This window comes from Eucalyptus grandis, chromosome 8, assembly GCF_016545825.1.
Source record: "Eucalyptus grandis isolate ANBG69807.140 chromosome 8, ASM1654582v1, whole genome shotgun sequence".
NCBI lineage: Eukaryota > Viridiplantae > Streptophyta > Magnoliopsida > Myrtales > Myrtaceae > Eucalyptus > Eucalyptus grandis.
The window spans coordinates 62,570,446-62,595,144 of NC_052619.1; the positions used below are offsets into that span (position 1 = coordinate 62,570,446).

Here is a 24,699-nt window from a genome sequence, read left to right on the forward strand (position 1 = left end):
AAAAAATAATTTTATGTTTTAAAAATTAGAAATTATTTTTCGAGATATAATTAGACCTTGGTGGTTGAGAGCAGGGACCGACGTCTATGCCCAAATCCTTAAGGACTTGGCAAAGGTTCATAGAGCCTGAGCATGAGTTCCTTGTGGTCGGACTTGCGACCCTAGTCCATGCCTAGGTTATAGCCGGCTATGCTTAGGTACCTAGCTTTCATAGTCAAGTCATTGGCATCTGGGCACAAGCCCATCAAGGCTCGAGTTGTGTCGAGTGTCGATAGAGGCAAGGCCTCGGTTCTTGAGGTCCGAGATCCCTATGGTCATACTCCGATCTTCGGAGGCCATGCTCGAGTACATGGCTTTCCTCCCACGTCGAAGTCACCGGTGACCACCCTCGGGTTTTTAGTTGTTAGGCTTGAGAAACCCCAACTCCGACAATCAGAGAGGATTGAATTACTAAATTCAATTGTTATTGTTATATTATTTTGGTGCTCCATAGAGCGACTTATGGAGAGTTGACAGGTGGATATTTTATGGTTAATCACCTCGCTTCCCTTTGCTTTAATTTTTTTTTCCATCTTCCTCCTTATGTCCAAGATATAACTTTTTATCAATAATAGAAACACACTATAAATAATGCAAGTATCTTGACATCACCAAAATGATCACCACGCAATCAAATTCTCAAGACAACAACATATGAATATATATTTTATTTTTAATATTTGATATTTAAATATAAACGAAAAAAAAGAGACATTCAGAATAATTGTAGCCAGGCACTTGTTGGTCGTTTAGTGAAGGACTTTGTTCTTCTTTGCTTGGTTTGGAGTTCTTGGAATACTCAATAAACGCGGCGTTAAATTAGTTTCATTGACTTGACTTTCGAAATTCAGACGAGCTTCGTCGAGGCAGAATCTCACCGGCCCGCGATTACCAGACTCCCAAATCCATGCGTAGTCTTTAATGTCTGATTTTGATCAATTATGTTTCATTGGCGTAGGATCGATTTTAATGATGCTAGCTCGAGGTGACCTGTTGAACCCGTAAAGATACACAAACCTATAAGCTACTACCAAACTTTGAATACATATATCAATGAATCATTGCGGCGACAAATAAATCAAACTTTTTGGAGAAGTTTGCTAATGTTACTTTGACTAGTATTTCCAAATTAATGCATTTGCGAAAGTAATGGTGTGATCACCTATATGTATATGTAATCTCAAAGTTACAGTCTGTTATTACTTAGGACAAATATATATGTTGATACAAATTAAAGACGTTAGTACGGAAGGCATTGTAAAAACCAAAAACCTTACTTCGTGGGATGTGGAATTTGTGTCCTTTATCACTATTATTAGTATTATTTTGTCAAGAGGCAATAATACCACGAGCATCTTAACTTTGGCTTGTTTTATAATCGAGTATCCAAATCTTCTTTTTTGTTCGGTCGAGTACCTCAAGTTCTCAAATGTGGATCAATGTGAAACCATAGTTAAAATTGTAGAGAAAAAAAAAATGCAAAAATGGATACTAACACCGATAAAGCCTTTAACTCCCACATTGGCGTCTGATATGATCTCTTTACGTGATGTCACGTTAATAGTCATATTGAACAGGCAAAATCAAAATTGTACAAATCAACATTCTCTCTCTCTCTCTCTCATGCATGTGCACACACATCACCTACACCTAAGTGGTGGTTGTTAGCCAAAACTGGCCGGAAGGACTACATTGGCAAATTTTCAAAAAGTTTAGAACAAAAGTAGCAAATTGAAAATTTTTGATTGAATTGGCATCTAAATATAAGGTTTGAGACCTTTGTTTAAAAAAAAAAAAATCTCCTGTACATTGGCGGAGAATCCGAGTGTGATATCATATCTGTTCGTTTGAAGTGTCAACATTTGATGCACATGCCGTATCAAGCTGGGTAACGACATGGAAATCAAAGTCTGTGCATCTTATCTCGAAAGATTTCGATCGGCTAACGACAAATTCCCCCGTTACCATCCCCACAAGGTAAATGAACCAACCGCGTGGCGGCGGCAAGTCGATGATCTCACCTCAAGGAACGGCCGCCGAGGTGCCCATAGCAGCACCTCACATTTGGCTTCTGTAGGAAGAAGAATCAAAGCACTTATTATTCGGTATACCTATTCTCTCCATTATAATAATAATAATAATCTAATTTTCACGCACTTAGTATAATATGCACGCATACACGAAGACGTCGACAGGACCATGCACATACGTAAGATCTTCATTTATTTATTCATGGGTTCCCCCGTTGTCTTTTCCTTTTTCCTTTTCTTTTTTCCATTTTTGTAGACCTTGGCAATTAGCAGCCCCTTCTGAAGAAGCCCTCTATTCAAGGGGAAGAAAAGGTCGTCTCGACTCCCCCCAATCACTGAGGTTCCCACCAAAATGTCCATGAATTCAGGTTTTAAATTCAAAGAGATGATCTCAGGTTCCAGCTCCTAACAAAAAATTGACTTGGTCCATACCATGGGTTTGATAATTTAAACACGAAAATTGGGAGAATCGACATTTTGACGGGTCGCTTATTAACTCTTTTTTGAACTTATCTCGTGGGATCAGACTGATTTTCATTATAATGGCAACAAGAGCATGTGCGAGTGCGTGATGCCCGGGTGTATCTTGGCCATTTATGGGAATGGAAGTCAAAATTAGGTCACTTGCATGAACAAGCTGGAGTTGCTTCTATAGTTGGCTAGTGAAAAAAGCGCACACAATCGAAAACCATGGAAAAGTCTATCAAGTAATTAACCCTGATTAGTCTGTACAGCACAGCAATTGGAATTAGACGTATCGTCGGTCTTTAATTTTCCACATGCATTGTAATGGGGGCACGGATAAGGAGCTCACCTAGTGGAGAGGGGTGCGCACGCTAAATTCGGAGCATTAAACTAAACATTCTTCTGTGGGTCATTTATAGTTTGCCGATGCTAGACGCCCTTTTTTTTTTTTTTTGTGTAAAATGAAAGAAAAAGTAAAACTTATTAGAAACAATGATTATCAAGTTGGAGGTAAAAAACATGTTCAATGTTTTGTAACTGTGATTTAATATTTACTTCTTTTTGTTTCTAATTTACTAATAACTTGGCATCTCTTCTTTCGTTAAAAAGGATTGTGATAGTTGCGGACGGTGAATTTTGCATTACATAGATTTTTTTTTTTTTCTCACATGCATCCTTTGTGTCTATGTAGTATTAGACTTGTCAAAATGGTTCATTAACTCATTTTTTGTAACTCATGTTTGATGGGATCAGTAGTTGTATTGGGTTAGTTATTTCAATAAATGAGTTAAAAATGGTACAACCCAAAATAATATGGATGTTAAATGGGTTCATAAATTACTTAGATCAACCCCATTTATGGCTCTATCTTCACTTTCTTTGATCTCTACTTAATCTTGCACTCGGTCACTCCATGTTCTCACCTCAATTTAATTATGAGTTCTACTGAATTTTTAACAATATGGATAGGGTCATGTATGGGGACCGATCAGGTTGGATATGTGTTGCTAGATTTGTATTGTATATAAAAAGGGTCAATTTGGGTTGAACTATTTTTGAATTGATCCAAACCTGACCTAATCCACTTGCTTGGTAAAAGTCCATCGCATGATCTTGAGAGATTCATTATTCCTCACCCAGTTGCCTTCGGCATTCATTAGCATGGTAATACGGTTCCTATTTCTTCGTTGTATAGTGGTGGCATGAAAATTTTTTGTATTCTTGTCTCCCCATTTGAGCCACTTAATTCTCGATCTTATACCCAAAAACATTTATTCTTGTCGCCATAGGGATTCGATTTCTTTGTGGATATTTTGAATCCTGTAATGATCATACTGCAAGGTGGGGTTGTTCATCCGAAACTGAAACTCATTTTTCAGCCCTTTGATTTTCTTATATGAGTTGGGGAATCGTTTTTTACTCCACGCCGCTAGTTTAGTAGCCATAGTTTTCAATTTTTCAACCAAATTTTTCAGATAGGAATCCTCCCATGTTTGCTTGACTATTCTCCTACGATCTTCGTCTTCCGCCAAAAATGGCTCATATTTGAACTCTCGGTGTTTATGTGTTGTAGTGGGTATAGTTGACAAGATGAGCGGACTATGATCATAGCTAATAGCTGGTAAGGCTATAACTTCAGCATTTGGATAATCTATTCTCCATTCCATGGCTTCGGCGGACTTTGAACGGCAAGAAAAGAAGACCTGCAAATATTTTCTTTTTATACGTGTGCCCTAAAGGTCAAATTTGACCTGTGGCCCACCTCAAATTAGCTTCACGTGGGAGAGAGATGCTGCTTCTTTCTTCGACGTGGAGTCTGTGTGCGCGCGCGCCCAGAGTCAACACTTTGACTCAGGCCCTCAGATTCCTTTTTAAACTCTACGTGCAGACTCCTTATTTCCTTTAATATATATATATATAAAGTGTGCACAAAGTCTTGTTTGCACATCCGAAATGGAGAATCCAAGAAGGAAATTGTTTCTTCCTTTTTCATCCGATTTATAATCCACTTGGAAAAAACTTTATTGATAAATTCGGTTTAATAAAACGTTATCCGAATCCAAACTCGAGATATTAATTTAACACACCCCAAATCAAGTCGTTGCACGTGTCGATGTAGTCTCGAGTTCGACCCGCTTTGTGTCGAGGTTACGGAATCCACATTTTGGTGAAACCTCTAAAGAATTTGAAAAAAATGCTAGTTAGCTCAAACGTCCCCCAAAAGCTTAGGTCATGCGTGTGATCCGCGAGATTGCTATCTTTTTTTTTTTTTTTTACTTTTTTGCGGGGTGAATCGGATGTATTCATATTAAATCTGGTAGTTCGATTTTCTTGCACTGACAAAAGAAGATGCTTTGGTACAATGCCTACTCGTGGGAGACGCCAAGGAAGCGATCGATTCTGGGGCTCAGCATTAGATTATTGCTACCATCAATTTTTCATGGTACCTAAAGTCAAATTGATTGAAAAAATATTTAATTTAACTTAATCTATGTATAGTACATAAATGGCCCCCACCCAAAAAAAAAAAAATCTATTGTACAGTTCTGTAGCTGTCCTAATGAGATACCTTGCACTTGGTATTATCTATTTTGATTACCGACTAAATTGCGCCTTCGTTGGTCAAAGTTGTTATATAAAATATGTTTATTCAAATCATATGGGGCTAATTCGATTGGTTAGAATGTTTTGTTGCCCGAAAATTAAATTAGAATGTTTGCAAGGAATTCCTTTCTTTATTGTTTCGTGTACGCTATATTAATTGATTTGATTGGTGTGCGAACTAAATTAGTAGAGGGTCACGAATCACGTGGTCAACAAATAGCATGCACGTGTGCATCGTTTATTGATCCTTATTTGTGGAGAAATTCGACATGACTTGTCTAACTTATATACGTTACGTTTAATCATAAACTAAACATAATTCATTGTTTTTTTTTGTCATTGTGACTCTAGAAAAAAAAAATACCTACCCTTAAATTTTAAAATAGATTTAGCTGTGATGTTTTTATCTTTCTTTTATAGATTTGATTAGATTTTTTTCTCATACATATACATATATACTTGTGTATGTGGATAAAAAAGACAAGACGAGAGATATAACTCTTGCATTGAAACTTGGAAACATTTCAAAAAAAGACCTGAAGTGCCATTATTTTCTCAAATAAGAACCCGAAGTGAATATTATTTCACATAATGACTTGAAGTGACATTAGTTGTTTCAAATAAGAGCATAGAGTAACTTTAGTTGTTTCAAATAAGGACATCATCTTGCCGGTTGCCAACCAACTAAGTTTTCCGAACGGTGAAAGGTAATTTCGTCATTTTTCACTTTCTCCTTTTTTTTTTTTTTTTTTTTTTACTTTTTTTTTCTTCTAGTTCTTCTTCTTCTTTTTCTTCCTCTTCACCAGCAGCTAGCTAGCCATTGGTGATGCCCACAAAGGGTTGGGCGAACGTTGCCCTCGCTGGCAAAGGCCATCCATGCCGGCCACAGGCAAGGGACAGCTTTGCTTGGGCGAGGCAACCCTCGCCCTAGGGCCATCTGCAAGGTCGGCCCTTGGCGGCCCCAAGCGAGACCAACCCTCGCTAGATCTGTGAGGGTGGCCTCACCTGTGGTCGGCGAGGGTTGGGCAACTTCGCTAGCTGGTGGTAAGGGCCAACGAGGACCTGCAAGCTCTCACCTGGGGTAGGTGAGGCTAATCCTTTCTAGACCAGCGGTCGACGAGGACCTACAAGCCCTTGTTGGTGGTAGGCGAAGCCATCCTCACGAGATCTGGTGAGGGTTGACCTCGCCTGCCCTAGGCGAGGGCACGACCACCCTCGCTAGTGGGCGACGAACGATGAGGTTGCCTAGCCCTTGCTTATTGCGGGCGAGGCCACCTTTGCCAGATCTGGAGAGGGTTGGCCTCACTTGGGGCTACCAAGGGCTAACCTCGTAGATGGCCCTAGGGTGAGGGTCACCTTGACCAAGGGAGGCCGTCCCTCACTTGTAGCCGCTGTGGGCTGTCCTTGCCAGCGAGGACGACCCTTGCCCAACCCTCTGTGGGCATCGCCAGTGGGTGGCCGATTGGCTAGTGGCAAAGGGGGTGAAGAAGAACAAAAATTAAAAAGGAAATAAAAAAAGGAAAATAGCAAATAACGAAAATGCTCCTCATTGCCGAAAATTCAAGTGCTTATTTGAAATGGACATAGCTACTTCATGCCCTTATTTAAAATAGACATAATCGTTTTAGGTCCTAATTTGATACAAGATCCACTCCAGGCACTTATTTAAGAAAGTGATGACACTTCATGTCCTTATTTAAAATAAGGTCCATTTCGGGCACTTATTTAAGAAAATGAGAACACTTGGAGTCCATTTTTGAGATTTTCCCTTAAAACTTTGATTTGTTGAAAAGTTCATTATGATATTAGATAATGAAATCTTTCTTTACCTTACAATGATATTTTCTCGCCCTTCAACCCCGGTCAGATCCCAGTCTAACCATTTGATCAAGGCATCGTATAATATCTAAATCTTACCCCAAAAAAAAAAAAAAAAGAAGAGAAAAAGGAATCATAATGGATCCATTAAATACATGAGATTGGCTGTGCATGTGCTAGAGATTGTGTGCATGCATGTATTTAGGAAAAGAAAAAGAAGAAGAAATAATTACATAGATGAGAGGAACACATGGAATAGATGATTTGGCATTCTATCCCTCTTCCTAAAAAAAGTAAGTTAAATGTAAGAATTTTGCGAGAGGTCGCTCGATGTATGATATCACGTTATGTGATCAACGAATTGTCTAATCGGCTATCGTTCAAATGGATACATCTGGACAGAAGAGACAACTCGAGACGGAAGATAAGATGACCTTTTACCAAAGGTGAGCATTGGTATCATTTGTCAAGCTTTCAAGCCTTTTGTCATATCGGATAATCTCGACGTGTCAAGAACGAAAATAATTGAGGCAAGATAGCCCGAGGATTAAGGCAACGCCCCTAGATTCAAAGCAAGCCGCGTGCAAATCACTTCATTAATCCCTTAATCATCACCAAATCTTCGCGGGTCGTCTTCCCTAAATGGGTCTTGGATAACCATCGTTGAATCAGCGCGTAAATGAACGCACCACCTCCACAAGATTTGGTCTATCAATTCAACCAAAACCAACTCAATTTCTCTCCTCATTTAAGAAAAGAAGAAGGTAAAAAATCTATAAAAAAAAGTATTATTTAACGAGTGCCTAAGATACTAATCATTCAATTAGATGAGAAAACTTAGGTTTTCAAAATTATAAGGCTACATTTGGTCGTCTAAAATTTTATCAAGATAGGACTTGATAGAATACAATATAATTTAGGGATTTTGCTATATTTTATCTACCGTTTAGTGAGTTGCAGTAATAAATCCAGATATTTTTATATCCTATTTTGTCCATTGTTTGATATGAGCAACATATCGATATAAATGAATTTGAAAATGTACAAATGAAAATAGTAAGAATTTCTCATGAGTCACTACTAAAGAAATCACAAGTGCAAAAACGGAGATGACCTTTATCAATCAATTCATAATTACTGTATCATCTACATTATGATCTACATCTTAAACAAAGAAAAGAGCTCATTGCAGCATTCTAGAGCCACATGTTTAACAGTGACAAGAAATGTAAATGGACTACAACAACATTGAGAATGCAAGTTTTTAGGTGCCGAGAATTACTTTTTGTATAGTTCCGTTGGTTAAAAGTCAATATACATCTCATCTTACCAAAAAAAAAAAAAAAAAAACTGAACCTGGTATATGATATATCCTATCCCAACTACCAAATGTAGGCTATTTTCTTTTGCTTTATAGATCAAATATTTCCTATTGAGTATACATGAAAATACGTCGTTGAGATCGAGGGAAAGGAAAAGAGGAGAAAGGAAAGAAATTCCAGGTCTCCCATAAAGAAGGGAAGCTTCTCGGTGATGCCGTAGCGTCGGACTTTTCCTTATAAATACCCTCCATCGCAACGCATACGCTTCTTCATTCTTTTCGCAACAAAGGTTTCAATCAATTCTCCGGAATGGATAAGCTGTTTCATGGGATGCTGCACGCCTTCGGCCGTGGTGACAAGGCAGGCCACCGGCGCAAGGCGGGCAGGTCCAAGAAGGTCAAGGGGACCGTGGTGCTGATGAAGAAGTACGTCTTGGACTTCAACGACTTCAACGCGTCGGTCCTTGACAACGTCGACGAGCTGTTGGGTAAGAAGGTCTCTCTGCGACTCGTGAGCGCCGTCCACGGTGATCCCGGTGAGTCATGACCCTCCTCCACGCTATCTTCTTGTCGTTCATTTCTGGAACAAGTTCTTTCAATGGCTTTTCTTAGTACTAGACTGTGCTGTACATTTCTGTTGACAAAATCTGATGAATGACAACAAATTAAACTGGTTGTCATCATGACAAGCGATCTTCTTCCCCACAAAGAATAGGAAATAATAAGTATTTCACACAACTTGCATATCTCAACTTTTTGCTTAGATTTTCAAGAAAGTGTAACATATGCATCTTCGCTTTACTTGCAGTGTGTTATTGACAAGAGTATGGTTGTGCAATTTGTGTTTTAAGCTTTTTGGTTCTGTTGCACGGTACTCTTGCGTTGGATTCAAGATTCGGAAATTGGCCATGCATGCGATACAGTCAACCTGATCTATCACATTCCCTACTGAATTTATCTTCTGAAGTTTGATCTTTTCTGTGCAACTTTAGAGAACATGTGTAATCTTGATGGACTTAGAAAAAAAATGTATATATTTTTTCCTAAATTATGATGGGTCAAACTTAGTTACCGCATGTTTGTTGATCGGACGACTCTATTATGCACACGTTTATAGACATAGATAAACAGTATGTACCCACATATTTTTCGACAATTTTTCAAGTTTAAATAGATGGATCATAGTAAGTTTAGAGTAATCATTAAATCTTGCAGTTTCACGTGACAGAAATTTGAGTACATTTCGGTATTTGCACTATAATTAGGATTCTCTTATAAATGAGAGACTTTCTAAACCAAACTTATAATTTAAATGAAAAAGTTATATTAATTCTGAAAATCTCAAGCCGAAAGCCAATTGAAAAACTTAAACGTTTAAACTCGGTTAATTATTTTGACTTACTTTTAAAGTTGACCATTTGGGCCCAAGTTAATTAGGTCATAGTTTAGCACCCGCGTCGGGCGCTTTTACTTTTTCTCTCTTAATATACACTCCACACACATATAATTATATATATAGCAGCATTTGTAACCTTGAGTAAATATGTATTTTTTTTTTCATGTTTTGGTAGAAGTGGATGAAATTAAGGTTTCGTTTATTTCCCTGAAATGATTATATTTTTTAGTGTTCGGTTGAAACTTGAAAATGTGCTAGAAAATATTTTCTACTGTTTGGTATGGATTGCACTCTTTTTAATAATATATATATTTTTTCTTTCCTTCTGTGAAAAATAAAAATAAAAATTATTTTTATTTTATTCTTTTCCTTCTTCTTTGGCCAATTGTTGGCCACGACAATTGGCCTTAGTCGAACTCGAGCCTTACTGTTTCCGAGTTCAAGTCTTGCCGATCGACAAGGATTGAGGTTGGCCTTGCCATATTGCTCGTGGCCCTCCAGCGAGCTTGTTCCTCACTTATGATTGGTTGCTAGCCGTCGTCATGGCCAGTTGAGGAAGAAGCAATAAGACAAGGAAAGAAAAGAAAAGAAAAATAAAAAAAAATTATATATTCAAAATTTTTAAAATTAAAATAATATACAATTCGATTATAGAAAAATATTTTTATAAGAATGAACGTTTCATTAATCAAGAACCCAAGCTTGAACGCCAACAACTCACGCACGGCCTTTGTGGAGCCAAGCTTGAGTGGTAGGGACTAGAGCTCAAGCGTTGAGGGCCGAGAATGACCATTATGGATGTAGGGTCGGGTGCCGGGGAACAAGGCATGAGAACAGGGGTTTGGGCTCGAGTGCTAGGGGCCTGGGCCTAGGAACAGGGTCTTGAACCTAGCCTCAATGGACATTGGTCCAGTCTCAATGGACTCGTGCTCAAGCATTAGAGACTTGGTCCTTGCCTCGATGGACACATGCTCGGCTTTGATGGACCTAGCCCGGGTATTGGAGACTTGGGAACTAGCGTTGGGTTTCTATGTTTAAATGTAGAGTTTGGGTCCAAGCGCGATACTTAATCATATTTTGGAAAATATTATCTAACTTTTTCTAAGAGGAAATTATTTTTCTAAATTAAAGCCTAGTTTTTTTTTTATTGATTAGGAAAATATTTTTTGTTGACTCATTTTCTTAAGCAAACTGTATGCAGCAAAATTAGGAAAAAAAAATTCGAAAAAGATTTTCCACGAAATGATCAAAGCATAAATCAGAATCACCAATGGTTTTCCTCAATCCAGTCCAAATTTTTAAATAGGCAAAAGTAAAGTCTTCCTATTTGTTTTGGAGTGTTTTGGATTTTCCACTCACGCTTTATTTTATTCTATTTAAATTTACTTTTTAATTAAGAAAAAGATCAAATCAATTTCCGGTTCTCTCTCCGGTTGATATCCCATCCCGTAGCCATATATTTATTCTTTATCGTTTAGGCTCCTTTTATTTCGCAAATTTTTTTTTTTAGGAAAATATTTTCCTCATTTTCCAGCTTTTGGTTTGCTTAAGAAAATGAGTCAACAAAAATTATTTTCCCGATTAACGGAAAATTTATGCTAAAATTCAGGAAAATGATTTTATTTTTCAAAAATCAAAATCATTTTCCAAATATATGACTAGGTGTTGGCGTTTGGACTTGAAACTGTGTTAGAGCATGAAACTCCAATGCTCGTCCTTAGATCCATAGCATCCGGGACCAAGTTTCCGATGCCCGAGCCTAGTTTTATTGAGGTCGGGCTCATGTCTTGTGCCTGTGCTCGGGACCTTGGAGCTCATGCTCAGGTTCTCGATGCTCGAGCTCTAGTCCTCAACCATCCTAAGTCCTCGAAGCTCGACCCTTGGTGCTCGTAAGGCCAAGGCCCAAGACCTTGGTGCTCGTGCTTGGGTCCATCTAGCCTAGAGTTGGTACGTGAGTGCTTGCATGCCGATCCTTCAAGTTTGGGCCCAAGACCAAGGTGCTCTTGCTTATGCCCGATCCTTGGAGCTTAGGTCGAGGTCCATTCAGGCCGAACCAGACTCTAGAGCTCATACTCAATTTCCTAGCTATCCACAGTCAAGTTACAAGTGCTTGAATTATATATATTTAATTAGGAAAATCAAATCAAAATTTCTATAATAAACGAAGGAAAATATTTTTCAGTTAATTTTCAAATTATAGCCAAATATTAAAAAATATTGTAATTTTTTCAAGAAAATGATTTCCTGAAAAATATTTTCTAGAAATATTATATTTTCACAAAACAAATAGGGTATTTTAAACAATCAATCAAAGGTTTCCTCTAGTCAATAGCCCAATCTCAAGTTCTTTCTAAGTTTTTTTTTTGAAAGAAAATTATATTTATTACCCAAAATGATAGAGAAGTACATAGCTTTCATGATAAAGTAAAGCGAAAGATAGCATGAATCTTAAAAACAAAGCTAAATCCAGAAAAATAAGGAGGATTAATGAAGCACCAGCAAAAATCAAGCACAAACTTGTCCCACAAAAACGGATTTGTCAAACAAAATTGGTGCCGCAAATTTCTTCTCCATTAATTACGATGTTGCTAATTGGAAGTGTGCACCTAGGTTCGGCTTTCTTTACCCCATCATCTCACGGAAACAACTAGAACAGGTTAAACAAACACAAGTATAACATGTGGAGGAGCAAATCTTCGTAATTCAACGAGACACGAAAACTCTTATTAAACTCCAAGACCTAGATCGGGAGAGGATATCATCCAAAGCTCAAGTTCTCTGTCTTCTTTTTTCTTTTTAATCGTTTCTGACCAAACGAATTTCCTATTATTGACCGAACACATTTCTTGAATTCAAAGTGTTTTTTTTTTTCCTGCATGACTATGTTTCTTGACTACGTAACGGAGCTACAACCTCGCTGTGGGTAAATTTGGCATTCGTTTATGGATGGTTTAATAAGGGTTTCGATCGAGAGGTGAGGTTTGCATTTGCATCAAGCATGAATTGAATATGATGGACCATTGCCATCAAGGACGATGCAAGAGTGCTCAGATACTGTTAAAACGGAAAAGAAAATTAGTTGAAAGAGTTCTCTTTCAGATCGTCCATGTGATCCATAGAATGGCTCTTCGCCTAGCGTGCACTGCAACGAGAAAAGACATCATCGTAAAACACGAGGTGATTTTCCTCACGTCATGTCCTAGGACCACACCACCCAATTAACCAATGGTGCATGGCATTAGCAATTATTGTAGTTAATTTCTGTTTTTGGCCAATAATATAATTACATAAGCTGTCATTGGTCACTTATGATTGGAAATTTGTGCCGCATTCCGCAAGGATGTGCTTTCTAAATCACTTCATTGAGGACAAGTTCGGGTCCTAGTTCTTTCCTTTTGGTTTTCAGCACAAGATCAGGTTCTTGTTTGTTGAAACGGATCCATTCTTGCGACAGCAAGAAGATTATGGATAACATAATATCAGTGGGAATGAATTAAAATTGGAAACAAAATGCAAATGACTTTGCGGGGATCATTGATCAGATCCAGACCCTTTGCCATGTTAAAGATGAACGTCATTCTCATTCGCTGGGACAAAAAGTTCGAAAGCTTTGAAACCTTTAATTTCTTTTTCGTGCTTTGCAGAAAACTATTTGCGGGGGAAATTGGGAAAGCCTGCACATCTGGAAGGATGGATCACTACCATCACTCCCTTAACGGCAGGGGACTCGGCGTTCAAGGTCACTTTCAATTGGGACAAGGAGGTGGGAGTTCCTGGGGCGATCATCGTACAAAACAACCATCACAGTCAGTTTTACCTCAAGACGATCACTCTCGAAGATGTGCCCGGTGAGGGTCGAGTCCACTTCGTCTGCAACTCGTGGGTCTACCCTGCCAACCAGTACAAGAAGGACCGGGTCTTCTTCTCTAACAAGGTTCGACCACAATAATTTTATTGATGAAGCTAAGCTATAGCCGCAATGTATGATTTGCTTCCAGAGTCTCAATAGGACAAAATAAAAGACATTGCCTCCGATATGAAGACTTAAATCTTGTTTTACATAGAGTTGTCCTAAAGGATTAGCCGATTGGTCAGAAAGGAGTGACTTTTCAAGCGGTCCTAGCTTCCTGAAAACATAATTTGGGTAGTAGAATCTCACTCCTAGGAATTTTCCAGGTTAAGCTCTACTTTTAGCCAGTTTCAGCATCTTGTAAGCTTTCCGATTTCGCTGAAGTGCGGCATTTCACTTAGGAATTGCACTTAATATTGGCTGAACGCATTTCAGTTTCGGACTCTGTTCTATTCTGTCACATGAAATAGCAATTTGATTGGACGGGGTTCCTTAGGTTGTCTCTAATAAGATAGCACGTTATTGCAGACGTATCTTCCAAGCCAAACTCCAGCGCCTCTAGTGAAGTACCGAGAGGAAGAGTTAGTTAACTTGAGAGGAGACGGAACGGGAGAGCTTCAGGAGTGGGACAGGGTGTACGACTATGCTTACTACAATGATTTGGGCGATCCAGACAAGGGCTCGAAGTATGCCCGCCCTGTTCTAGGAGGATCTTCTGAATACCCCTATCCTCGCAGAGGAAGGACCGGTCGACCTCCGACTGAGACAGGTTAGATAATGCACTCATATCATGAATCTCCAACTTGATGTGAGATTATTATGGCTTCATTTTTTTTTTTTTTTTTGACAAAGATGCTTCATTTGTAAGTATATTTTACTGAATTTTCATTATGTTATCGACAGATCCAAATACTGAGAGCAGGCTGCCTCTGCTCATGAGCCTAAACACATACGTTCCAAGGGACGAACGGTTTGGCCACTTAAAGATGTCTGACTTCCTTGCTTATGCTCTAAAAGCCGTGGGTCAATTTCTGAAGCCCGAGCTAGAGAGTATATTCGACAGCACGCCCATTGAGTTCGACTCCTTCCAGGATGTGCTCAATCTCTATGAGGGTGGTATTAAGCTTCCCAATTGCCCTTTGCTGGAGAGTCTGAAGGAGAACATTCCCCTGGAGATGCTTAAGATACTCTTTCGGACGGACGGGGAAGGGCTTCTCGAGTACCCCATGCCTCAGGTGATCAAAGGTAATGGATACATATATCTATGGGACCTTTTTCATCTGATTAGTTCGAGGCTGTTTTCCTAACGTTTAGCAATCATCCTGCGCAGAGGATAAGACTGCCTGGAGGACAGATGTAGAATTCGGTAGAGAAATGCTCGCTGGAGTCAACCCTGTCGTGATTCGCTGTCTCCAGGTAAATAACAATATCTTTCACGTTACAGCTCGAACAAATTCAGTTAATATTAAAATGAGGTGCGGAATGGAGTTCCACCGGTTTTCTAGTTGATTGAACATTTTTTGTTGAAATCAGGAATTCCCTCCGGCAAGCAAGCTAGACCCTAATATATATGGCAACCAGAGCAGTTCAATAAGGGAAGAGCTCATTCAGGAGCAACTGAATGGATTAACTGTCGAACAGGTACCTTTCATTACATCTCACATCACTAAGAGCGTCCATGTACTTGCTTATAAGATGATGGCGAGCTCATTTAAGTTATATTATCCAAATTGAAACGATGCATGACAAATGCAGGCTATCAAGATGAACAAATTGTTCATATTGGATCAGCATGATTCGATCATGCCATATCTGAGGCGGATAAACACAACTACCACTAAAACATATGCTACTCGAACACTCCTTTTCTTGAAGGATGACGGTACCTTGAAGCCACTGGCAATAGAGCTTAGCTTGCCGCATCCTGAGGGAGACGAGTTTGGTGCGATAAGCAAGGTGTACACGCCGGCCGATCAAGGCGTCGAAGGTTCCATCTGGCAACTGGCTAAAGCTTATGTGGCAGTTAATGACGCAGGCTATCACCAACTCAGCAGCCACTGGTAAGGATCTCAGAGGAGCATTCACCTATATAAATAAGGGAAATTTTTATTTATTTATTTCCTGCATATTGATAATTTTCTTTATTCTTACCGCAGGTTGAATACTCACGCGGCGATTGAACCATTTGTGATTGCAACAAATAGACAATTGAGTGTGCTTCACCCAATCTACAAGCTTTTGCATCCCCATTTCCGCGACACGATGGAGATAAATGCAATTGCCAGGCAGATTGTGATCAATGCGGGTGGAATACTGGAGACGACTGTATTCCCAGCAAAGTATTCCATGGAGATGTCTTCAGCCATCTACAAGGACTGGATTTTCCCCGAGCAAGCGCTTCCTACTGACCTCATCAAGCGGTAAATTCACTGTTCTATACATATAAATCATCCATAAGACTTCTATTTAAAATTGCTTCAAAAAGAAAGAAAAATCAAGGCCAATGAAGATTGCGCAAATGAACTTGGAATAGCTGAGGCCCGTGCCGAGATACATATCAATACAGCTATCGTTTGTTTTACTTGAATTATTCTGATAGACTGAGTGACGAAAAAATTCTACCTTTTCTTGTCTTCAGGGGAGTCGCTGTAGAAGATGTGAACTCCCCGCATGGCCTCCGCCTATTGATCGAGGACTACCCCTATGCGGTAGATGGGCTCGAGATCTGGTCCGCGATCAAGACGTGGGTTGAGGACTACTGCTCCTTTTATTACAAGAGCGATGAGACGGTACAGGAGGATGAGGAACTCCAATCCTGGTGGAGGGAACTCGTGGAGGAGGGACACGGCGACAAGAAGGGTGAGCCCTGGTGGCCTAAAATGCAGACTGTGAAGGACCTAACAGAGATATGTACGATCACCATCTGGATCGCGTCTGCTCTCCATGCGGCTGTGAACTTCGGGCAATACCCTTATGCAGGGTACCTCCCGAACCGCCCCACCCTCAGCCGTCGCTATATGCCCGAGGAAGGTACTCCTGAATTTGAAGAGCTCAAGCAAAATCCTGACAAGGCTTTCCTGAAAACTATAACAGCCCAGCTTCAGACACTTCTAGGAATTTCGCTTATAGAGATCCTTTCGACGCATTCTACCGATGAGGTGTATCTTGGGCAGAGAGACACTCCGGAGTGGACAGCAGATGCTGAGCCTTTGGAGGCGTTCGAGAGGTTCGGGAAGAAGTTGGGAGAAGTCGAGGAAAGGATTATGAGGATGAATGGGGACAAGAGGTGGAGGAACCGGGTCGGGCCAGTCGAGGTGCCCTATATGCTGCTTTACCCTACCAGCGAAGGCGGAGTGACTGCCAAGGGAATTCCCAACAGCGTCTCGATCTGAACTTGTGCACGCATGCCTGTTCTTTTCTTGTTTGTTAGTTGTTAACTGTTCCTCTGTTCTGGTATGAAAGCTAGTGTAAGTGTGAAATATGAATAACCACAAAACAAATATAGCGTGAAGTGTTTGTCGAGTTATGTAGGAGTTTCAAACTTTACATGTACAATCGATTGTTTTAAGGATTGGAAAAATGTCAGGTTGTAAAATTCAGTGTGGAACCTCAGGTTCAACCTCCAACATGTTCCTTTTTTTCTTTCATAGCAAGTTCATGAGCTATAAATAAGTTTCATTTTCTTTTTTTCTGATCTATATTGTTGACACCTAATTTATTTTTTTAGAAATTAAAAAAATAGAGCATTTGGTTTTGGAGGGAAATTTTGAATATTCTTTTGAATAATAAAACATTTGATTGTTGAACAAATCTCCTCATTTTGAATTTTAAAAAACTCAACAATCGTATGATTTTGGAGCCATTTTCTTGTTGAGTGATTGAGTAAATATGTGCAAGTATATTGGGAAATCTTCACCTGCAAAAATGAACGGGAGTTTTTTTTTCCTCTATAAATAGAGAAGCCGAGGCTTCGGTTGACGGGGGGAGGAATTCGAAAAAATTCAGAGCAAAAATTCTGTCGTTCGGGGGGCTTCTTCATTCGGTTTTTGAAAGTTAACAAAAGAAAATAAAGTTTTGTCGAAGGAGAAAAGTCAAAGGAAAAAAGGTGGAGAGAAGAGAAAGTACAGAGTGAGATGACGTGAGGCAAAGCAGAAAAGTGAGAGTGAGGGAGACGTGTGAGGGTTCGGCAGAGAAGAAAGAGAAAGAGAAAAGGGGACTGTTCATCGTCTCCTTCGTGGAAGCTACCCAATACCCCTCTGTTCGCTGCTGCCCAGACCGGGCTCCTGCTCTGCCGGTCTCTCACACCAGGCCACCCCTTGCGTCGCCGCTCATCAGCCAGCCGCCCTGCTGCCGACGCCATCCTAGTCCGAGCACCAGCACCACCACCGCTCCCCGTCAAGACACCACCGGCCGTCCGCGCACTCAACCCATGATCTGCATCTCAGCTCGCCGCCGGTGAAACCCCCTCGCGACGCCTTCCCCGCGCCGACGTAGCCGCCGGTCTCCGCTCGCGAGCCCCGACGACCCGTGCCACCACGACGCCGAGCCTCGCCTGTAGCCCGCAAAGCCATCTCTGCGTGCCACAGCCACGACGCCGTTGGACTCACCCCTGACGCCTCTGCTCACCGCGCCGGAGTGCCACTCAATCTGCCCTACTGGACGCCTCCGACGCACCAGCCCGTGAGCCCTCCTCGCCGACCCAGCCGCCGGACGCCTCGCCGCTCCACCCCCGACGCCCGCGCCAGTAGCCCGCGCGTCAGCTGCCTTTCGCCGGAACCCTGCACCGCCTGTACAGCCCCTTTTGCTGCTGCAGCTACCGCCTCCGCCATTGCGCCTCAGCCCGAGCCACCATTGCTGCGACCCGCGATCCTGCTGTTCGCCGGTCATCGACGCCGCGCCTCCCTGCTGCTGCTGCTGCCGCCTAGTCCTCACCGGAGCTCCGACGCCGGTTGTCTCCCTCGCCCGCTCCGACGCTGACCATCCTTCATCCGAAGTTGTCCAGCAAGTTCAGTACCGTTGGTACTATTTTCCTTGTGCAGGTCATTTGAAGCTTGAGAAGGGTGAATTTGGAATTGTTCCTTGCTGGTTTCCATCTTGGAGATAATTTTCCAAGCTAGGTAAAATTTTAGGTTAAATTCAGCCATTATTTGGATTTTTAGCTTGTGGAATGACTTGATTTGTTTTGTTTTTATCATTATCCAATTATGAAATTTGTCATATTAAGTCATAATAATCAAAAATATTGAGCCGCGAGACGTCAATTTAGATTTTTGATTTTTTTGACTTTTCATGGTAAATTCATGAACTGCTTTGCATCATTGATTCACATTAAAATAATATGCCATTGATTTACATCGATGGATTTTTTTGGCATGTCATTGTTATTTGTTCATTATATATCATGCATTATAGAACTTAGGTATTTAAGTCCATACATATCTCATGTTTAAAGCAACGCATTTTGATTTTTTTAGATTCATATAAGATTAGGTTAACTCTCCTTTAATAAAAAAAAAGAATAAAAATGTTATTTAGGTCATATAAATCACACCACATGTTGCACTCTAGTTAGTAGGTCATAGATTAATGTTTTAATATTCCCATCATGTAGTTTTTTTAATAATAAAAAAACAAAGATTAGTATTCCATCGTCATGTTATTTTTTTTAAAATAAGAATTATTAAGTCATATTAAAAAGAAGAAGAAAACACAAAAGTCATTTCCTTGGTTAGTTAATAGGTTAATTAATTAATCTCATATCATCATTATTTAGCATAGGTTGCATATATGCATTAAAAAATGAATCATCATAAAAAAATCATAAAAGAGCATGCATGTAGAAATACCATGTCATTCATCCCATATCATGTCGCATATGCATATTTAGGATTATATAAATTAGATTGCATACATACAGTGATAAGTTTAAGTCATACAATATGAATTGCATCTCGCATGTCATTAAAATAAATTCATGTATATTAAGTTAGATTAAGATTGCATAATAATAAAATTAGGTGTCTTGTCATTTAGAAATCATGTTTAGGGCATACATTTTTATTAGCATTTTTATTGAATGTTACTTTATTGATTGTGCACCCGCATGACCACCATTTGCATGTTAGTAGCTTAAGTTAAAATTAATCAACATTGCCTGCAAAATATTTTTAAAATTAAAATAAAAGGTACCGAAAGGGCATTAGACTAATCTAGCGTAATCATGTCCCCGGACCTACTGAATCTCTAGTTCGCAAAAATAAAGTATTCTCACATACTTTACTTGGGTTTCTAACCAACCCTAATTAGTTAGTGGCGGCTCCAAATTGAATATAATTACATGTTTAAATAAGTTAATTTCTTAATATCAAGTCGCGATTGGTAAGACTTGGGAGGGTCCGAGCCAAGTCTTCGGACTTAGTAATCCATTAACCTAAACTTTAGGATTGCCCTGAAAATTTAGGTCGCGACATGAACTTGTGCACGCATGCCTGTTCTTTTCTTGTTTGTTAGTTGTTAACTATTCCTCTATTCTGGTATGAAAGCTAGTGTAAGTGTGAAATATGAATAACCACAAAACAAATATAGCATGAAGTGTTTGTTGAGTTATGTATGAGTTTCAAACTTTACATGTACAATCGATTGTTTTAAGGATTGGAAAAATGTCAGGTTGTAAAATTCAGTATGGAACCTTAGGTTCAACCTCCAACATGTTCTTTTTTTTTCTTCCATAGCAAGTTCATGAGCTATAAATGAGTTTCATCTTCTTCTTTTTCTGATCTATATCGATCGCATAAGTTAACCATCTAGGCTACATGCTCAATCGGATGGTTTGATTTTGCAGGCACAACAATTTAGGTGATGATTGTTATAGTCATCTCACTCTCCTAGAACCCTTAAATTGTCAAATTCGGCCTATGTTTCCAATCTTCGAAGCAGACCTTCATGTTTTGGAACATTATGGTGAATGAAAAGCCTTCCTTGCTGTGTGTAATATGGGAAAAATTACGAGAAAACTCATAAATTTATTGCACTTTAATTAATTGAGTTCTAAATCTTTTAATTGTGTCAATTGAGTGCTAAACATTTTCATATTTTGCCAATTGAGTCTATCCAATCAATTTTGATTGGAATTTGTTAAAGTGGACTCAATTGATATAATTAAATTTTTAATACTAAATTGGCATGGGTAATTTTCCCATGTAATTTGAGTTTTGGCTTAGCGAGGCCAAATAAGTTATGCAACATCTCAAATCCTCGACCATGTAACTTTAAGCAAAATAAGGCTTCATTGGTTTTTATGGAAGGTAGTTTTGGAAGAAAAATAAGTTTCAACATTTGGTCAAATGGAAAAGCCCAATGTTATGGTGCGTTTGGTTCGGCATTTAGAAAGCTCATTGGGAAAATGCAAAGCAGGTTGGCCTAAAGGGCTTTGAATAAAATGTAAAGACTGTTTGGTAAATTTTGCTTTGAAAAACAACTTTGAGAAAATGCTGTTTGGTAGAAAACACATTTGAAAAGCTCATTTGGTGAATAATATAAATATTTTTATTTTTATTTGTTTAAAATTTAAAAAAAAAATGTTTACGACTTTTAATTTATATTTGACAACAATGTTAAATATGTGTAAACAATTTTATTAAAATTAAAATTCTTTTTTTTTTTTGCTAAATAATATTAAATGGAAAAAATTTACGTGCTCTCTTTCTCAATTACAATAAGAATACTTCATTACAATAAAACCATGATAACATATGCTTTGATTATCCTTAAAAATTACAAATATCCTTAATTACTTTATAAATTCATAGTTATTTGATCACGTAAACGTGCCATATCAGATGCTACATCATCATTTGCCGCATTACCCTCCCCATTTACATCATTATGATCCGTTGTATATAAATTGGGATCCAAATCTACTCTAGTAAAATGTGTATCATTCATGGCATTTCTTCGTATATAATTGCCAGTAGCAACATTTGTTACTTGCAAGAATGAATAATCTTGCAGAGCAAAGAATGCAGTGGAAAATGCGAATCCAAGTTCGGTTGAGGTATCTAGTAATGCTTTATCTACTCTAGAAAAATTTCACTTTTTTTTTTTTTTTAATAAAAATGTGATGAAGGATTCTCGATTCATTTGCATTTCCTTTTTTTTTTTTATGGTTGATTAATTACTATTGAACATAAAAAAGATCATTATTGAAAATTATACAGTGCCTCTATTTTTGAGGTACGAAAAATATCGTGGTCTCCTCTACGGTGAATGTGCAAGTGGGAAAAATTACTTAATCAGTTTTAAACTGTTCAATTTTACTATTTTAGTCTTAAACCTTTGCGTAACATTCTAGTATAGTTCATCTAACAAATTTTCATGGAAATTGATGACGAGATAGTCTAGTCATCATCAGCCTTTATATACAGCATGATATTACCACATTAGTAATTTCAAGTGAAAATTGATCAAAAAAACTACATTCCAATTTCGCACAAAAGTTCAAGACTAAAAATTGACAAAAATGAAAAGCTTAAAACTAAATTGGAATCTTTAAGACTGATTGATTGGATAATTTTTCTTTTCGGGAGAAAGACTGACAACGGCCTCGATGCTTGCCGCACGAAGCATGACGCTTTGGGTTCAAGCCAAAGCAACGAGTTTCGACATCAATATATCCAGCTTGTTCTTCATCAAATCACTTGATGACTAGTCGTTGGCCCCCACATCCGCATGGACATTTTATGAGGATGAATGCGGGATAGCTTTCACCGGTGAACGGTAGCTTTACACGTCTATAGATGAAGTAAAAATGGCGTTAAGGGACCAACATGTCAAAAGAAAGAATAGACACCAAATGTGGTGAAAACATCTGAGTAAAATTATTGTGCCTGCAAAGGCTATAGTGTTTCTCAATTTCACTACACCATCTCTTCATTCACAAGCCAACTGTAATTTGCTCGAGGTTTCGGGGGAGGAGATTGTGCGGGATCAAATGACTCATGTTAGCTATAATATCAACATTTGCTTTTATAACAGAAAGTGCATATCTAGATTATCTCTCTCATTGACCGTTCTAGGACAATAACATCACAAATATTTTGGCTTGTCAAATGTAACAATCGACATCAATGATGAAGAAATCATATTGTTGGATGGTTTAATTTGAACTTTCATTTATAGAAAAGGTCATATCGCCCACATAAACATATGGGAGTTGTAACATTGAGTCCCGAGGGGTTCGTGCGGACAACTCTCTTAAGTCGAGTGCAGCCAAAACTTACTGAGCTGCATGGCCAACTTCAAGAACTCCGGAGGGCGAATGTTTGAAGGAAGTAAGAGCTAAGTTGAGGATGTCATCGACATCCTCTCTCTTGTCACGGAAGCTGCTTTGCTTGCCGGAATATACCTCCACAAGCCCTGAATCTCTTTCCTTGTTCAATGGACATATCAACTCGGATCCCTCCACCTCACTTCGCGATCACCCCTCTCTTTCAACTTTTGTGCTCTGTCTTTGTCTGTTCTCGTTCTGTTTGCAACAAATGGGAAAAAGAGTAGAGAGTATTGAAGGTGCCTTTGTTTTCCTTTCCCGTAGAATTGGAAGATTAATGAACCCGACAAGGGACTTCAATTATAACTAAAACAAGAACATGAAGTGGCCAGAGAGTTCAAAACACAAGATCCACGTACAAATATAGAACGCCAAATAATTGAACATATTACCCTATACTTCCATACTTAAATTAATTAATGTTAAGATTATCATGATGAGGGGGAACGGACTTGATTTTACCATAAGGGCGACCAAGAAAGACATTTGAATCGTTGACAAACAATCGTGACCTTTAGTGAGCATCCGTAGTAGCTATTAAAAGAATTATGGTTGAGACTCACATATGTGTCCTCTGTTTCTAATGTTAGGATGTTCAATCTTCTAAGATTAGGAATCACGTAATTATGGTTGATATTTTCCTCAAGTTCATAAAAACCCAACGAAGAGACATGGAACATGTGATGTGTAATTTGCCTACATTAGCCGTTACTTAAGTGGGCCTAGATCCCAACTCCCATCTCTCTCTCGTGCAAAGGAGAAGAAGATGATGACGATGACGCAATCAATTGGGGTAGGGGCAATAAGAACAGAAACCTGAAACAAACGCTTTTCTTGTTGCGACTCATGAAGTTGTTATGTCAAAGGTTTGGCGGTTTCACGGTTCCTTGCCCCCAACAACCCCTCCTTTCCCTCGACGGTTAACAACATTTTCCTTAAATTCTTCCCCCCACCGCATCCCTCTCCTCATCCTTGCCATCCATATATGCTAACTTGGTTTGGTCATTTCAACGAACACATGATAAGCAGCAAGTTGGGATTAGTAACAGCGATCAAAGTCCAGAGGTGCCCAAACTGTCAAAATAGGAAATTGCACACCGTCATCACGGTTAGGCTCGTGCTCAAGCATGCGATCTGTTAGTCCCCACTAGCATTAGGCTTTTAGCTTTCCTCAAGTTAGTTTTCACTTGAAAGCTCATTCAAAATGGTTGTCAAATAGTTCAGTATTTCCCTAAAGGACTTTGGAGGCTAAAAGCCTTTTGAGATTACCAAACCAAATGCACCTTGACTTGTTTGGTAGAAATTGATGCGTAACTGCTAGTGCCTTGTTTCATGAAAAAGAATAATTTAGAATATATATATTTAAAATAATCACTTATACATACAAAAATAAATGAATGAAAGAAAGATATTTTCATTGTTCACACAAATATAAATATAAAATTTTGTCGATAATAAAAATAATAAAATTTATTTCAAGCAATTAATTTTAGGAACTTGTTTTTAAATCATTCATTTTCTATGAAATAAATGAAACTTGTATAAGTGTCGGTTGGTGCTATTGCTGTTTCTTTCCAGTTTAATCGCCCTAGTCATCATGGGATAGCAGTCTGACTAGACTTCTTCAAAGTCCACGATTCATTTGCCCTTACGCTAGGATTCATATTTCCTTAAAAGATTTTGAAACCTCATAGCTATATCTCTCTCTTCCATACATGCTCTTGGGACCTCTAAGTAATGTCCACAGGGGAAGTTTCTTTGGTTGCCTTTCCGACCCTTTTTACTCTAAAACAAATCGATAAAAGGGATAATGACTCAACCAATATCCGAACTTTTGTCCATCTTACCATC

At 38.9% G+C, this 24,699-nt stretch overlaps 1 protein-coding gene across 1 annotated transcript; it reads left to right on the forward strand.

Moving 5' to 3' along the window:
* Positions 1 to 8,478: 8,478 nt before the first annotated feature.
* LOC104415562 (probable linoleate 9S-lipoxygenase 5) lies at positions 8,479 to 17,146 on the forward strand. Its single transcript, XM_010026892.3, has 9 exons — positions 8,479 to 8,813; positions 13,318 to 13,607; positions 14,052 to 14,292; positions 14,427 to 14,768; positions 14,854 to 14,939; positions 15,057 to 15,164; positions 15,279 to 15,583; positions 15,680 to 15,943; positions 16,162 to 17,146. Exons 1-9 carry the CDS (start codon positions 8,588 to 8,590, stop codon positions 16,913 to 16,915), a joined length of 2,616 nt encoding a protein of 871 aa, XP_010025194.2. The 5' UTR covers positions 8,479 to 8,587; the 3' UTR covers positions 16,916 to 17,146.
* Positions 17,147 to 24,699: the final 7,553 nt, after the last annotated feature.

Bases quoted from the DNA above. Each gene is read 5' to 3' on its own strand.
- LOC104415562 (XM_010026892.3), top strand. From the start codon at position 8,588: ATGGATAAGCTGTTTCATGGGATGCTGCACGCCTTCGGCCGTGGTGAC. The intron at 14,769-14,853 runs GTAATGGATACA...CATCCTGCGCAG, and splicing joins CATGCCTCAGGTGATCAAAG to AGGATAAGACTGCCTGGAGG. The intron at 15,584-15,679 runs GTAAGGATCTCA...TTCTTACCGCAG, and splicing joins CACCAACTCAGCAGCCACTG to GTTGAATACTCACGCGGCGA.